Source organism: Protopterus annectens, chromosome 17.part0 (genome assembly GCF_019279795.1).
Source record: "Protopterus annectens isolate FY-2018-M chromosome 17.part0, PAN1.0, whole genome shotgun sequence".
NCBI lineage: Eukaryota > Metazoa > Chordata > Ceratodontiformes > Protopteridae > Protopterus > Protopterus annectens.
Genome location: NC_056751.1, coordinates 739,869,878 through 739,886,707, shown reverse-complemented (window position 1 = coordinate 739,886,707; position 16,830 = coordinate 739,869,878). Strand labels below are relative to the sequence as shown.

The window sequence follows — 16,830 nt, the reverse complement described above, 5'->3', positions numbered from 1 at the left end:
TTGGTCTGGTGGGACCTCCTGGATGATTTTGGACTTCTGGAGCTGCTGCCTCCCTCTGACTGGGTGAAACGTTGGGCAGCCTTCTTTTGTTTGGGAGAATTTGTGAAAATGGTATCCATTAACCTCTAGATATAATTCTCAGCATCCAAATATCTTTTGTGACTGACTTCCAGGCATCTGGGAGCAGAAACAACTTCCCCTCGACTGCCTCTAAAGATGAGGCAAGTAGCTGGGCAACCTTTCAGGAGCTCTGAAAGGGTTTATCTGAGAATCAATCTTGGAAACCCTGACTTTGTAGGCTTCTTCTGCTGTGAGGACAGTGTCTTCCATTAGAACTCTACCCTCTGCCTGTAGGGAAGACATCCCCTCATGAGTCTTGGAAAGGACCCTGGGAGTTAAGGAACCACATTTTCCTTCTTCCTCACTGATTCCTGGAAAAAAATCTCTGAGGGGTAGAAAAAAGGATGCCCATGGCAGACAAGGTCTTCCCATCCTGCTCAATCAGAGAAAATGTTTCCTTGACAGTGAGGCCAACAGGGATGATCCATCAAAAGCAGCATTTATGAATGAAAACTTAAAGGGCTCTGCAAAGTCGCACAAGCTTATTCAGGCATGTCTCCTTATGTCTATGCCTGAACCCGCCTCCCATGAGGTATCTTCAGTAGAATGGGAAATTAACTCCATGGAAACAACAGAAATGGATAGAAGAGTGTCTAGTTGTGAAAAAAGCTTCTTGTGATCCTCCACAGCTGTGAAGAAAGCTTCTTGTGATCCTCCACAGGCATGGAATCATAAAATGGATACAGAAAGCTCTTTATTAAAATTCCTTTGCAGCCTGGCAAAATGTGCCAAACAGTTCAGTGACCATAAGGCAAAGGTCACTGAGGCATAAATGCACTTCCCGAATCTGTAAAACGCCCTACACTGTCTGTTAGGGGGATGGACAGAGAAGATCTGCTCTGCCAGCTCTTTCTCACTGGTGGGTGCCAGACCCAACTTTTACTGTACTTTGGCAGGAGGTTCCGAAGCTGAAGCTGACTTTTGGTAGTAGGCGAGAGACCACTTCAAAGAGGCCTTAAGTGTTTTTTGCAAGGGTTTGAGCTCCTGAAAGAGAAGAGGAGGATGATAACAAACCCTTTAGGACCACTTTGTTACATCATAGGATCAGAGGAGATTACTGGGACATTAATGTAGAGGTCATTTTAAGCCTAGCTGTTTCATCCCAATGTAATACCATGAAAATGCTAGTCAATACCAAAGACTGCATTTAGTGATGACTGCCCATGTCCAGGAGGGTTGTGGGTGCTATCATTGGTAAGAATTTATGGTGTCCCATCCACTGGTCCAGGTTCTTCTTGAACAGTGTCACAGAGGCTCTGTTTCACATGAATTGGTAGCCTGTTCTAAAGACGCAGCAGTTGCTGGGAGATAAATCTGTCCCTCCAACATGTCCTATTTAAGTTGCAGGCCATATTTAGGTCCCTGGAACGGGTAGCCCTAGTCCCATTTGATTTACAGATATGCAGCAAGTTCATTAGGTTTGGGTCTTGGATTGCACTGAAGGCCAGACATAAGTCTCCTCTAACAAGTCTATACGACATGGAGTATAGTGACAGGGACATTAGTCGGTCTGTGTATTGCACATGCTGGAGCTCCTTGATCTTTCTTTGTTAGAAACTTTTGAGGTCTCTCCAGTTGCTGCAGGTGCTTTGTACAGTACATGATGAACGGGGCATTATACTCAATTATGGGCCGGATTAGTGCAGAGTACAGAGGGGTTATAACCCCTTTGCTCTCAACGCGATGCCTTTACTAATCAAGTGTTATACGTAGAAAGCCTTCCTTACTACAGTAGACACATGGTGGTCGAAGGCTGCAGTCAATTTGTGATTCCAGATCCCTTAGCACTTTGTGGGTACTGCCAAATGGAATAATGGTGCATTTCTTTGCATTCAGTTTGAGACTGTGAATAATACAACAGTTACTGGTCTGCACGAGACCCTCCTGGAGTATACTGACATCACCTGGGGGATTCAATGACTGCACTTTAGTTTGCAGTTGTCTGGAAACATGGTCAGCCACAACCCCTTAGTTTTGCCCTGAAAGTCTGAGAAGTATATACGAAACAGTAGGGGCCCCAGCACTGTCCCCTGTGGTGCCACACTGGTAACAGGTCTGCTGGTTGATGTGGAGCCACCTAGTTCGATAATGTGTGTCCAGTTTGTGAGCCAGGTGGCAACCCATCTTACAACAAAGGAATTTACATTCAGTATGCTAAGTTTCTCGGTAATGCCTGAATGTGGGATTGTGCTGAAAGCTTTTGCCAAGTCGAGGTATGCTGTGTGCACAGATTTGCCCTCATCAATGGCCCTGATCACACTTTCAAAGATGTCTACCAGATTTAACAGGCAGGATCTGCTCTTGACAAAGCCGAATTGGGTTGGATCCAGGGTTTGGAGGTCACCTATGTCTTTATTTATGAGGTCCATAAGGTTACTAAGGGTCTTAGAATTGACGCCAGTAGAAACTGAACATTCAGTATTTAAATGGGACACACCCAGATAATAAATGCACTCTCTGTGGGCATGAGAATTAAGGGACCTTGTGCCTACAGGAAATGCATTTCTTAAACACAGTGTGCCTGTCAGCCACAGCATCAATGAGGTAACAGGCTAGCAAAGCTAGAATGAATTTTATTTTAAACAGAACTACCAACAACAAACCAAACAAGAGAGGATAGGCACCCAAAAATAAAACCTGTAACCTACATGAAGAAGGTACCTCTGAGCCAAAGATAGTACAAGGTGCTGAATTAAGCCAGTTTATTCAATAAGCACAAACGTAGAAAACACAAACACTAAGGAATTGTCATTGATGACAATTCCTTAGTGTTTTCTACGTTTGTGCTTATTGAATAAACTGGCTTAATTCAGCACCTCGTACTATCTTTGGCTCAGAGGTACCTTCTTCGTGAGAACTACCAACAATGGCAGAGGAAAGGATTTACCCTCTTAAGGGTAGAAAAACACAGGGAGAAGAAAAAGGCAAGCAGCAATAATGGTACGGAGAACTACCAAGGGTAGAAGAGAAAATAAACTATAACCCTAATGCAAAATAAACTGAAAAACTAAGGTAAAAGCAGGAACAGGTGATTAAGAAAGATAAAGCTGTAATATATTTACAAAAGAAATTGCACTGACTGCAAAAACCTACACCCGAAAGCTCTGCGGGAAGGATTTGTGTCTGAAGTGATAAGGTGGCAAACGAGATGCGAGGTACTAAAGGCATTATGGGTAAAGGGAGGAGCTTGAGAGTTGTATCCAAGCATAGCTCCCAATCATCCTGAATTAACCGGGAGCACCCATTTGTAAGCTTAAATAAGCTTACTTACCCAAGTGCCCGGTTCTGGTGCAAAAAGACCCGCGATCTACAGTGAAGAACTCTCCATTCTGGCTGTAGATGTCTCATCCAATCAGAGAGTTGCTTTACTGCACCAGTTTTCCATGCAGCCAGCCAGCATGCTTCCGTTCAATCAATGCCTACATGCAGAAATTACAAGGGGCTGCAGCAGACCTGCTATGGATGGAGGGCTCAATAAGGTCTGCTCAGTCTGCATATATTAATGCATCGGGATGGTGGAAGGCTACATACCAATCTCTGAGGACTAGGGGTGAGGACTGAGCTACTGCATCTGGCTGCTACTTGGAATTGGACTGTCGGAGGGAGAGAGAGCTGCAGAGAAGCAGAATATCGTTCATTCGTGTCATTGGATGGTCTGAGACCTGAGAAATCATTCGGTTCATCTGTGAACCTGTGAAGAGTGATCGAGGTTTTTCCAGCTTGCTGTGGTGGTGGTCATCGTTTGTTTGTGCCCGTGGGTGTGTGGATTAAATAATTGTTCCCAGGAGGTCTGTGACCTGTGTTTTTTTCTCTGTGTGTGTGAGTTTGAGGATTTTTTTTAATTTTCAGGTCAAAAACTTCATCAAACAGGTAAGCTCTAAAAATTATTTAACTTGCATTAACCACTCCTGTAAGCTCAGCTGCCACATTAGTGATGCAGCCTGGACCATTAGACCCCTTTCCATGCTGAGGGTCCTGCAATAGGAAAACCTCAGCTGTAGAGGGGTCTATGAATTCAAAATAAGGCTTAGAGTGATGGGTAAACCTTTTGAATTAAGACTTCTCCATCCGGCAAAGCCTTTTTTCTGTATCCCAGGTATGCATAGTATACAATGTACAGAGCATGGCATAGTTTCAGACAACTGATAGTATTATTTGGTATTTACATTTCAAATCCATGGCTAGTTAGTGAAAACCTGTTAAAAAAGTCACTTTTGCACCTTGGATAGTTTAACCTCAAGTCTCTTTAAAATATTTTTGTTGTGTATGTCATGGACTACTTCATTTTTGTATTCTGATGTTTCAACGTTTTCTGTGCTACTCTTATTGCATGCTGTACCTATTTTTGTGTCTGTTAAGTAATTAATTAATTGCATCGTACTGTTTTTAATGAAGTTTTGCTCTCTAGAACTCCAATGAAAAGGGTTTAACAAAGTGGGCAGTCCTGGTAAACAAGTACAATTAATGAATGAATTGATTGACCATATATTGATTAATTGATTGATTCATTAATTAATAGAATCTGGCCAAATTTTTAAAGTGTTCATGCTTAAAACAATGCCCTGTTTTTGTGTAATTGAACAAATGGGTGGGCGTGTCCATTAATGCACACATTTAAATATGCATTTTATGTAAATTAGGTGTCCCTGAATGTCCCTGATTTTAAGGTTCTTTGTCCCTGATTCTCTGATCTAGAGGTTGAGAGGTATGGAGAGTCTAGTAAATGCGGCTGAGCCGGATCAGAGTCCCATCCGTTGAGGGTCAAATGAAAGGTACATCAGATCAAAGGATAAATAAAATAAAAATAAAATAAAAGTTAAGCTTATTAACAATCAAAAAACTACAAGAAACATACAAAAAAAATCAGTCTGTCTTTAAGACATAACCAAATAACAGCACTGAAGTTAGTTAAGCACTCAACTCATTGTTATGCTTTGTTTTATTAAATTCTGTTTGAACTCTAGAGCTCTTGACTGACCTTCAGCCCTGTTTTATCTGGTATTATGTTTGGGCTGTTTTGTGGATATTTGTTACATGTCTTTAAGACATACGTATAATTGTCTGAAAGGAAGAAAATTGTAAGATAAGAAAGCTGAATAATGAAAACAAAGAATTATTAACCTTACATTCAAAGATTAGCAAGTTAGGAGTGACAGGGATGAGAGTAAAAAGTACTGGAAAATTCCAGCATTCCAGCAGTACGTATATAAAATAATACTAAAACACCACAAATATAAATGGTACCAATGACAGCTGGTAGGTGTGACTGCATTTATGTGTTGGCAAGAGACATCTGGAGTGGAGTCTTTCCTCACATATAACTGTGGGGAAAAGGGGTGCAATTAGATGGGCTTAGAAAATGTTAGGTAATGAGCTGAGACTGTCTGGCCTTGAGTTCTAGAGGTATGGAAGATCAACTCTTCCTATCACATTTACTTTTGCAGGAAAAAGGGTTCTTGCAAAAGTTGCCTGGGCAGGAAGGCTTCAGGTTAGGAGATGGGAAAATCCATTGCAGATGGGTGTGAGTAAACAAAAAAAGAATGCCAGACATTTGGCTATTACTAACAGGCATACACAAGGCAGGTATTAACTGTAAATCACAGGGAGGCACAGTCTAAGATGACATTACAAAATTAGACACTTGGGTAGAAACAAATGTTCAGAAAGAAAAAGAATACAGAACGGTAGAGAGGAGAGGCTCAGCATTAAACTTCTTGTCTCAATTCTAACAGGCTAAGGAAAGGTAAACAGACAAAAGAAAAAGCCTCCCCAAAAGCTACATCACATACACAGGACAACTCTGCAGTTAAGTCCATTTTACACAGCTTATCTAAATGGGTTCTAATGTAATCTCAGAGCTTTGAGTTTAGCATCCCTACCTCTCATCTTTGATGCCTGCCCATTTCTAACCACAGTGCTATAAACAAAAGAAGCAACAAGTAAGAATACAATTCATAAAATGTAAGACTAAGTAGCGAACACATTAGTAAACCTACGTGTTTTTTTCCAAAGAAGTTCCTGCCACGAGTTGATAGATCTGTGGAAGTTCGCCTTCTGCGTTTATGATAAACAGGGCCCTTTTGTCTGAAAAAACAAAGAAAGAAACAATGCATATGAAGTAAAATTCACAGAAAAGCACAGCACAATCCTGAATATCTCCAGGAAATTGCATCAGACAGAAATGCACATCACATCATAACCAACTCCTACTGCTACACTCTGCCAACATTGCATCACACAGAAATGCACATTACATCATAACCAGCAAGACAAAATTAGAAACAAATTTCATTCTTAAGTCTGCACTTTCAACAAAACTTCTTTCAGACAAACAAAAATAGTCTAGCCCTACTACGCTCAGAACTGTAATTGCTCAGGATGAAAATTTACAATGTTGGTTGTATTCAAGCATCTATTCAGGATTCTGGCCAAGGCTCTTGCCTCCCCCATTGTGCCTTTTTAGGCAATGTCCCAAAGACAAATCTTCCAACACAAAAGATCTGTCAAAAACAAACTGAAGGTCATGCTGTTTAATGCTAGGAGCTTTAACCTGAAAATGCACTCACTGGAGGCTCTCCTCACACTGGAAGATGCCAACTTCTGTGCAGTCATGGAAACTTGGTTCAAGGCTGTGGAGAGCACCCCTACCTCATTCCACATATTCCAACCCCAAAATAAGGTCGGGAAGACTAAGGGTGGTGGAGTTTTGATTTTCGTTAAAGACAAGCACACCTCCAGACTTGTTTGCCAGCATGATCCACTAGAACTACTCCAGATGCAATTGGCAAGACACCCACCCAGGTTACAGCCAGCTATAGACCTCCCTCCATGACTCAGGACACCCACTCCTCCTACCTGGATCTACTTGACTCCATCAAGGTATCCCTTAACACCCTGATCCTTGGTGACTTCAACTTCCCCAAAATAGATTGGGTGAACTATTCCTGCTCTAATGCACTCACCTAATGATTCCTGGATTTCATCAATTCTAACACACTAGACCAACTTGTCTCATCCCCCACAATGGGGAATAACATCCTAGACTTGGTTCTCACCAGCATGGGTGACCAATGCACCACCACCATAGTAAGTTCTTCCCTGGTGAGATCAGACCATCGGTCTGTCTCATTCGAAGTGTCTATCCCATTCAACCCCCCCCCCCCCCAGCCATAACCAGGCTAAAAAACTTCTCAAAAGCTGACTACAACCATCTAAGGGAGGGTATCAGTAGCTTCACATCACCACCCCCCTCAGAGGATGCAGACAAATATGCTGAACAGTATGCCAGTGCAGTATACAAGCACCTGTGCAACTGTATGAACTCAGCCATACCCAACAGAACGAAAACCTGCTCCTCAAGGAAACACAAACCTATCTAGTGGACATCCTCTATCAACAGGCTTTACAACAAAAGGAAGAAACTGTTGTCCAAGGTTAAAAAGGCAAAAATTCCCAATAGGAAAAACTCCCTCCTTAGCCTCAGTGAGCAAATTAAATCACTAGTGAAAACCTCCAAAGCCAATTATGAATTGAAATTAGCCTCCGAATCAAAGGCTAACCACAAAGCCTTTTTCAGTTACATCAGGAACCTCCATGGTAAAGCCCAGGTGTGTTTGGAATTAGTTCTTAACTTTACCACTTACACTGATCCTGTTGAGTTAGCCAACCTGCTAGCAGACAGGTTCAGTGTAAACTTCAACACCCCGTCTTCCCCAAGGGCCCATTTGACATCCCTTGTCCCACAGCTCTGTAGATCAAGTCTTAAAGGCCCTATTGAAGACAAAAAACACAGCTTCCATGGGATCTGATAGTATACCAGACTGTATTCTGCACCATTTCTAGCAAGAACTGGCCTGCCACTGAGCACCCTATTCATCCACAGCTTAAGTACAGGCTTCATTCCAGCAGAGTGGAGAACTACCATTGTCATCCCTTTGCACAAAGGTGCTGCCACTACTGACCCTACAAACTATCACCCCATTAGCTTGGCAAGTCTGATCTGTAAGGCCGTGGAGTGTATTGTTATGGACCTCATAAACAGGGATATATGCAATCTCCAAGCACTTGACCCCACCCAGTTCGGATTCGTCAAGGGCAGATCTTGCTTGTTGAACCTGGTTGACTTTTTTGAGACTATCATCAAAGCATCGAATGAGGGAAAGTCAGTACATACAGCTTATCTTGACTTGGCCAAAGCCTTTGACACAATCCCCACTCGGGCATCATCGAAAAGCTAACATAAATTGGCATAAATCCCCATCTCATCAGGTGGGTGACCAACTGGTTCATCGAAAGGACCCACAAGGTCAAAATAGGTGCCTCCACCTCTGACAGCAGACCTGTCACTAGTGGTGTTCCCCAGGGATCTGTCCTGGCACCCCTACTGTTTGGCATCTACTTCTCAGAGGTCCAGGCAAAGACAAAAGACCTGTGGCTGACCAAGTTTGTGAACGACTGTAACTTGGGTGCTGTCACTGACTCCCCAAATGATGTTAACATACTACAAGAGGGTCTCACAGCAACAAATGACTGGTGCCAAAGTCATGGCCTTAAGTTAAACACAAAAAAAGTATCATCACACAATTCAGCAAAAACACTTTCTCTACTGATTAACAGATCAACCACCACACCCTAAGCACACAACATATGGTGAGAGACTTGGGTACACAGGTTGACAACAATCTCACATACGACCACCATGTGATCGGCAGTGGTCAGAAAAGCCTTTTATTTGGTTCATCTGATAAGTAAAGGGATTGCATCCAGAAAAAAGGAGGTTATTACCTCTCTGTACTCCTCCCTCATTAGGCAATAATTGAGTACAACATCCCGTTTGGTATGTACCTCTCCAAATACCTGCACCGACTGGAAAGGCCAGAGAAATACCTCACAAAGAGAATCCATGGACTCTAACACCTGTCTTATGTGGACAGGCTCAAATCACTATCACTCTACTCGGTATCATACAGACTGCACAGAGGTGATCTGTGTCTCTCTTACAAGGCAATCTCAGACCCTGCTCTACTAGAGAAGTTCCATATCCATAATTCTAACTCCTTGCGCGTTACCTGCTCGAAAGACCTAAATCTAATATGTGACAGTAACAAAACCTGCTGGAGAGACAGGTATGTCTCCCAGAGGCTGCCCTGTCTCTGGAATAGACTCGCCATACACATCAAAATACGTCACTGACCCACTTTAAGCACAACCTTGATGAGTGGATCAGAAACCACAAAACCATCCAAGAGGTTCCACCTGTGTCCCTCACTGACAGAGGTGACAGGTGTTGATTGAGGTTTCTTTTTTGGGGATAAACTGTTGGCTAGGTAATCTCCTATGATCCTAAGATCCTATGTCCACGCAACCCTGAACTAGTTACACAAGCAACCATCATGCTACTTTTTAATTAGACCTAAAAGCTGAGCTACTTAGTAACAAACAGCTGCATGGCTTAACACAAAAACTGTATCCACACATCCTTTAAATTTAACATGTTTCCATCACAAAAGCAACTCCCCTTCTGTGCGTTACAGATAAAGTTGTTACATTTTGCTTTGTTTGCTCATGTTAATTCCCTATAACTAAAAGTACATCCTTGATTAACAGTGCTTGAATTCACAATGTGCAAAGGTACAAGCAACAGCAAAAAACAGATACAGAGTACTTACTGTGACACTTCAACTACAAGAACATCTCAGTTAATTAGCGATTCATACAAAACATCCAGCCACCTGATACTGTACTACTCCAATGGTGCATTTTCTAAAATAGTTCTATCAAGAGAGTTCTGTTAGCATTTAATGGAGACAAGGTCAAACATATCTTCATAGATAGTTACTAGGCTTGCAGTCCAGGGTACGACTGAGGAGCCTAGCCCAAACTTCCAGTTGCCCCAAAGCACTGTCTAGCCAAGTGACTTGCTCAAGGTCACACTATGGACAAATGAGGGCTGACAGAATCAATAAATGTACCACAGGAACTAAAGCTCCAAGCTTTAACCCTTTGCACCAACATCCGGTATAAACTATTATATACCTCGCCAAAATAAGATAGTGGCCAAAGGTGAGAATCAAACTTTATACCTTGTGTCTGTGAGGTAACTACCTTAACAACTATGCCAATCCCAAAATATAAAACAGAAAACAATTCTCCTTTCTCAAATGCTTTCCTGTTAAAGACCAGCAAAAAATTTCAATGAGGATGCCTCATGGAAAAAACATTTTTTTGGGGCGGAAAAAGAGCAGTCTCTAAGTATTAGATCTTAAAAAAATAAATAAATAAAATCCAACCAAGATGGACAGCAGAGATGCACAACTGTTGAGGCACTCAAAAATTGGGACAGCCATGTGTTAAGAGGCAAAAAACAAAACAAAACATGAGAGTAAAATACTAACCTAGATGGATAACAAAACCACTTTTCCCAGTTCAAGCAGGTATGGGTACATGGATTGCATTACCAAATTAATTTTTTTTTGTTAGCAGGGTAAATCTGCTAGGAACAAGCCTATTTTCAGCATTAACCTGGGAGTACTACCAGGCTAAGTGACTTGCTCTGTCACACAACAGGCAAATGTAAGCTGAAGAAATGAAACCAAAGGCTACAAAGATAAAGCTTGTTAGTAGCTCGTAGCTTTAACCCTTGCACCAAGCTGACAGACTGACAATGACAATCTAAAACTTCATCAACAACCACTGCCCTATTTCTGACCTCTAGTCTGGCAAATACTGTTCTCTGCTTCAAATAAGTACCAGACAGATCTTTCTGTCTTGTCTGAGGACACTTCAGTGGAAGATTTTGATCAAGCTCACTACTTGCCATCTGCAACCTCTGTTAATAAAGCACTGGGGTTGTTACACACTGTTCTGCATAACATTCACAAATAAAACTTTTTAAAAACCTATAAAGTTAAAGTAGGGCACCACATATGGCAGCATGCTATTCTGAGACTTCGATAAAGTGAGAAGCTAATAACACCTCACTTTTTGAAAGAGATCGATTACAAAAGCATTGAGAAATCACAGCAAAAATAAAACATTGCTTAAAAAAGCTTTTGTCAGAACTTACTGCAGTGTTCCTAAAACTTGACAGTACAAAGAAATCTTTATGGTGAATCTTGTAGCAATCCTCCCTTCAAGAGGAATAACAAGCATATTTAGTTTCAAAAATTATTTATTTTCTCGTGGATGCGCATCACTGTTTTCACAAAGTGGAAAACATGAGAACAAAAAAGACATTGGAAAATAAAAAAAAGTAAAGTAAAAACAATATTATCAGTCTTCTCAAGAGGAGCCATTTCAAAACTAAGAGTTAGGAAACAGTGCACGGAGAAAACCTGAGATTTTCTGCTGTACCTGAGAAACTGGAAGGAACAGACTACATTACTTTTACGAAAGTACAAATAAGCAGCTGGACTGGTGGTCAACAGCAAAATTTCATAAATGAGAGGGCACATTGCGAGTATGCTCCAAATCTAGTCATAAGAAAGCAGCCACGACCAATTAACAGTAAGGATGCAATCACATTAGCAGAAAGACTTGCTTCTGACAAAACTATGGAAGAAGGGGGGAGGGTATTAAAAAATGGGGACAACAGGTGTGATTGTGAAAAACGATTACTGTAAATCAGGTGGAAGAGACGCAAATTCATCTCAGCAATCAGGGAATGTTGAGAGGCAGGTGTGAGATTCAATCTACTGTATCAACTTATCTTCAGAATATTTTTAGAATATCATAGATATTTTTTGATGCAGATCAGGCTAAAGAGGAAATTTAAAAAATAACACAATAAAGAGTGAGCCAGCAAGAGAAGGGCTCTCTGCTTCTTATTCATCTGACAGCAACAAACCCCATAGACAGAATTTGCCAGTGAAACATCTTCCACTGTTCCACAGGAAAAATGTGTGAGCAACAGAAAAAAAGCACAGAAGCTGATTAGGAAAATCAGAAATACTTAGGATTTTAACCATAGACTGGTGTTGGGAGATGAAGATGACCAGTAACATTGTGAAATTAGAGAATAAATGGGAGACTATAAAGCATCAGTCCCATTAGATACATGATTAGACATTTGCACTGTAACTCTGCAAGAAGTGGTGGCTGAATTTTGCTGTGTAAACTGGTGGGTAAACTATAAAGCATATACCCCACTTTATGTCACTAATGTCTAAAAGATACTGACAGGAATAAAGACGTTACCACGTAAAACAGTTTCTGTCCTTATTAACATATGTATAAACCATTTTTATGTAAATTGCAAGCTATATTATAAAGCACTTTTAAATAACGTGCAGTCATGGGTATTTCTAAATGTGAGGTGGGGGAGTCATCATCGATTACTGGATATCTTAAAGATAATAAAGCAAGGAAATACTTCATTCTTAGTTGTAAGATATGCAGGTCTTACAATGTAGCAAGACAACAAAGGCGGAACAGAAGCAAGTTAAAGTTACTCTAATGTTAAGGTCTTGGGCTGCTGAGATGAGGATGGGACTTTCAAGTGTGTTGATTACATTACATGAAGAATTACGATAATAATTTCCCTTGATTTACAGGGGTGGATATCTAAACTAATGTCCTTGATTTATGCTACAGGCAAGGTTTTTCAGCAATTATGTTTGAACAATAAGACAAAATGAAAAAAGGCATGGAAACTTGTACGCTTCTTCCATTTGCAAAGTTCTTGGTTATTTTTTCCATCAGCAATGCTCTCAGAGGAAGACAATACGTTTACAGGAAGTAGCATTTTACAATGGGAAGTATGAACAGTGTGTGCTGGGTGAATTTTACAAAGATTATTTCATGCATCTGCAGTTATTAGGTGTATTTTTTTTCTCTCACTACTGACTGTTCTTATTGGAAAGCAGCTCTCTCTGTAGGTGCAAGCATTGAATCCTTACAGCTGAGAACTCTTTGCTAACAGAAATGCAAGCCATACAGTGTAATTAGCATTTACTGGCACAGTGGCAAGCAGTTTAGTGTGAAACTGTTGAAAGTGAACAAGTTATACAAGTGGTTGCCACAGAGCAGGCTTGATAATTAAATACATTTAATATAACATTGCACAGTGTAGTTTATTTAAAGGTGGCCAATGCAATTTTTACACAAGGACTGAAAGTTAAATTTTACTGAAAACATGCAAGCCATTTTTCACACCTGGAAGGGGAACAGAGACAAGAAAAGAACAGACAAGAATTATTGTGAGTGGAAAAAGCAGGCTGTAAAATGTGATTTAGCATGGATAACCTTAATTCAGATTAGGTAATGCCTGTTGGTGCAGCAGTCAATTTGAGGCATTTGTTCCTACCATTTTTTTACAAATATCTTTTTCAAATTTTATTACATTTTCACATAAAACAAAGGCAATCTTACATTTATATAAATGAAAAACATAAAAATAATGTTACACCACTTTAGTTGCAAACAGTTTACATCACAAACGCCACTGAAACAACTGTACTTGGAAACAGTATACATCACTTATAAACCATCCAGTCATTGTCAGTCAAGCATTATATGGCTCATTCAAATCCTGCCCCTTAAACCTCATTCCTGTGTTGCATATATTGTTCCCACAATTCCCATTTTTCCTATGTAGTTTGCTCCTTCCCTTTTCTAAAGCTCCCAATTCCAGTTGTTTTATTTCTATTACTATACTACATCTAGTAAAGTTGGTCTAGACCTTGATTTCCATTTTCTAGTAATTTCTTTTTTGGCAGCAACCATAATTAGACTCAGCAAGGCTTTACTATGTCTAGGCAATTCTGATTCTGTAGCACAACTCAAAAAAAATCATCTCCCCAGTCAGTCCAATCTGCTCACCCAGCATCTCCGACAGAGCGGGAATCCCTAAAGTCTGCCAGGTCATTACACTCCCAAAACAAATGTTCCCAGCTATCTCTTTCTTGCCCATCACACCTCCAACATTTGATATCCACCTGAGGAAACATTCTTTGGAGTCTACTTGGGGTATACAAATAACTATGTAAACACTTCCAGGCAAAGTTCCTAAATCTTCTCTCTAAGTCATTACACTCCCAAAACAAATGTTCCCAGCTATCTCTTTCTTGCCCATCACACCTCCAACATTTGATATCCACCTGAGGAAACATTCTTTGGAGTCTACTTGGGGTATACAAATAACTATGTAAACACTTCCAGGCAAAGTTCCTAAATCTTCTAGACTTTGCTGCATATTTGGGAGATACACATATGCCCCCCCCCAATATCTGTGAATTGCTTATCCCCATCTCTCTTCCCAATCCTTTCTAAACTCCTCTGATTGATTCGTATAATTATCATGCAATATTTTATATGCTTTACTAATTATTGCTTTTTTAATCGCAGCTTCTGTTCTAGATTCTATTAAAATCTCTACCAGTGCTGGTCTTTCATTTAGAAGCCCCCTATTTCTTTCTCTTTGCCTATACTCTGATATCAGTCCTTGATAGGGAAGGCAATCTCTAAACTGCAGTCCAAATAAATTCTTGGCCTCTTCCCATTCTATTACCTTATCCTTTCTAGTTAGTTGGTCCCAATACCTTGGGTCCTTTGTCAGTTTTCTTCAATAAATGTGAACCCCCTCTTGCCTATTATCTGTATCCCTGACCACATACATCCCTATCGGCAAAATCTCTTTTCTCCATTCTCATGTTGGTTTGGTTCTTAGAATACTCACTGCTATTTTATGAATACAATACTTTGTATGATTTTGGTTGTTCTCCTTTAAGAGTCTGCATCCAAAATCCCAATCTCTCCTTATTTCTTGGGCTTCCTCCCTGTATCAGAATCACTCCTTTGCACTTTGAATTATAGTTTTCTGCTTGTGCTATGTATAAGAGCCTTAACTGTGTTGCACTAAAAAAACTAAAATTAGGCAATCCTAGTCTGCCTTGTTCTATTAGTAGAATCGGCTTATCCTACTTCACCCTTGCTGTCTTTCCTTCCCCAGATAAAATCCTTCAACTCTTTTTTTAATCCCTATCCTCAACTTCTCCTAAGGTTGATAAAAGTATGCCTGACCTGTGTACAAAACTAAAAGGACTAAAACATTTTAATGGCTTGTAGTTTAGTATCCATATCCATATAACAAAACTTTCAGTTTCTCAATTTTTGTATTATCTTCTGTTTAATCTCTTCCCACATATCCTTCGCTGCCAACAAAGAGTCATTTATAATCCATACTCCAAAATACTTCATTTTATCATGTTCCCATAAATATGGATATTGCTGGGCCAATTTTTCTGCTTCTACATAATTTACCACTATTGCCTTTGTTTTAGCTTCATTAATTTTGTATCCCAACAAGATATGAAATGGTCTTAAAATGTTCCACATCACTGTAATATCCCTTTCTGGTTTTGTCATGTATAAAATAACATCTGCAAATACAGCCAGCTTTTCCTGACTACCATACCAATTATATCTTTGAATTTCTAAGTCCCTTATTTTCTTTGCCAATTGTTCTAAAAACGGGAAAGCAGACAACCCTGCCTGGTTCCTCTACTCAAGCAGAAATTATAGGAGAGGACCCCACCAACTTTTAATTTGCACCTCTGATCCCTCAAATATTCTTCTAATCAAACTTATATCTGTATCAGGGAAAGTAAATGCTTCCATTGCCCTGTTCATGAAGTCCCAGTCTACTCTGTCAAATGCTTTCTCTGCATCAAGACCCATATCAAATGCTTTCTCTGCATCAAGACCCACCAATAAAAGTGGTACTTTCTTACATTCTGCTATCTTCTGATCATCAATGTTCTGTTAATACTGTCAAATGTTTGTCTCCCCTCCACAAAATCATACTGATCCATCTCTATCAATTTTGGTATCCCTTTAGTATTGAAATGGGCCTGTATGAAGGTGGATAGCATGGATCTTTGCCCTCTTTAGTTATTACCGCTACCACCGCCTTCTTCCAGGATGCGGGTACTTCTCCTCTTAAAATACTGTTAAACAAAACCTTCCAGATCTTTACCATTTTTTTTCCCTCCTAACTTCTAAACTTCCACAGGAATACCTTATATTCCTGGGGACTTTCCTGTAGATTGGTTATAGATAGCCCTTTTTATCGCATCTTTCCTAGTCAGTTAGTAATTGAGCCTCATCCACTAGTAACTTTGGCATATTTTTGTCTTCCATAAACATTTCCATTTGCACTTTTTCTTGATTTCCATACTTCTCTGCTTTATACAAATTTTCATAAAATCTAAGAAGTATTTCCAACACTTTTACAGGGCCTCTTGTTATAGGCTCCCTAAGCTTGGTGCCTGCCCTTTCTACTTTCTGTTGCCTGAATTACTGTGCTAAAAGTTTTTGTGCTCTCGAATTACTATAAAAAAAGAAGTTATGCACTCCCTATAACATTCCATGTGTGTTGTCCATCTTGCCTTCTTTCTATACTGGTTGGGTTTGGAACCGATCCTCGGTTCTGACTTAGCCTTATACAAAAGCTCGAGGTCTTCTACTAGCTTGTGGCTGATACCCTATCTCATGATGCTCTGGGAAACTCCCAGGATCTTGTTTGCTGGTATAACAATAGGTACACACAAGTAAATTACTGCCTTAAGAGCTATGAAGAAGGTCAGAGAACATTAGTCAACAGCTGAATCCGCTCGGTCCTCCAGGAGCTAATGGCTGTGGGAACGAGGGTGGGATGTAAAAATGAAGGTTAGTGGGACAACACACATGGAACATTATGGTGAGTACATACCT

The 16,830-nt window shown here is 40.3% G+C and overlaps 1 protein-coding gene across 7 annotated transcripts in view; it reads right to left on the bottom strand.

Annotated features, from left to right (window-relative positions):
* Positions 1-16,830, bottom strand: part of ARHGEF11 (Rho guanine nucleotide exchange factor 11) — a 4,318,379-nt gene that overhangs the window by 573,078 nt on the left and 3,728,471 nt on the right. For all 7 annotated transcript variants that reach the window (XM_044059024.1, XM_044059020.1, XM_044059026.1 and 4 more), the window contains one exon: positions 6,117-6,204. In XM_044059024.1, coding sequence (XP_043914959.1) covers positions 6,117-6,204 — 88 coding nt within the window. The remainder of the gene's footprint in view (positions 1-6,116; positions 6,205-16,830) is intronic.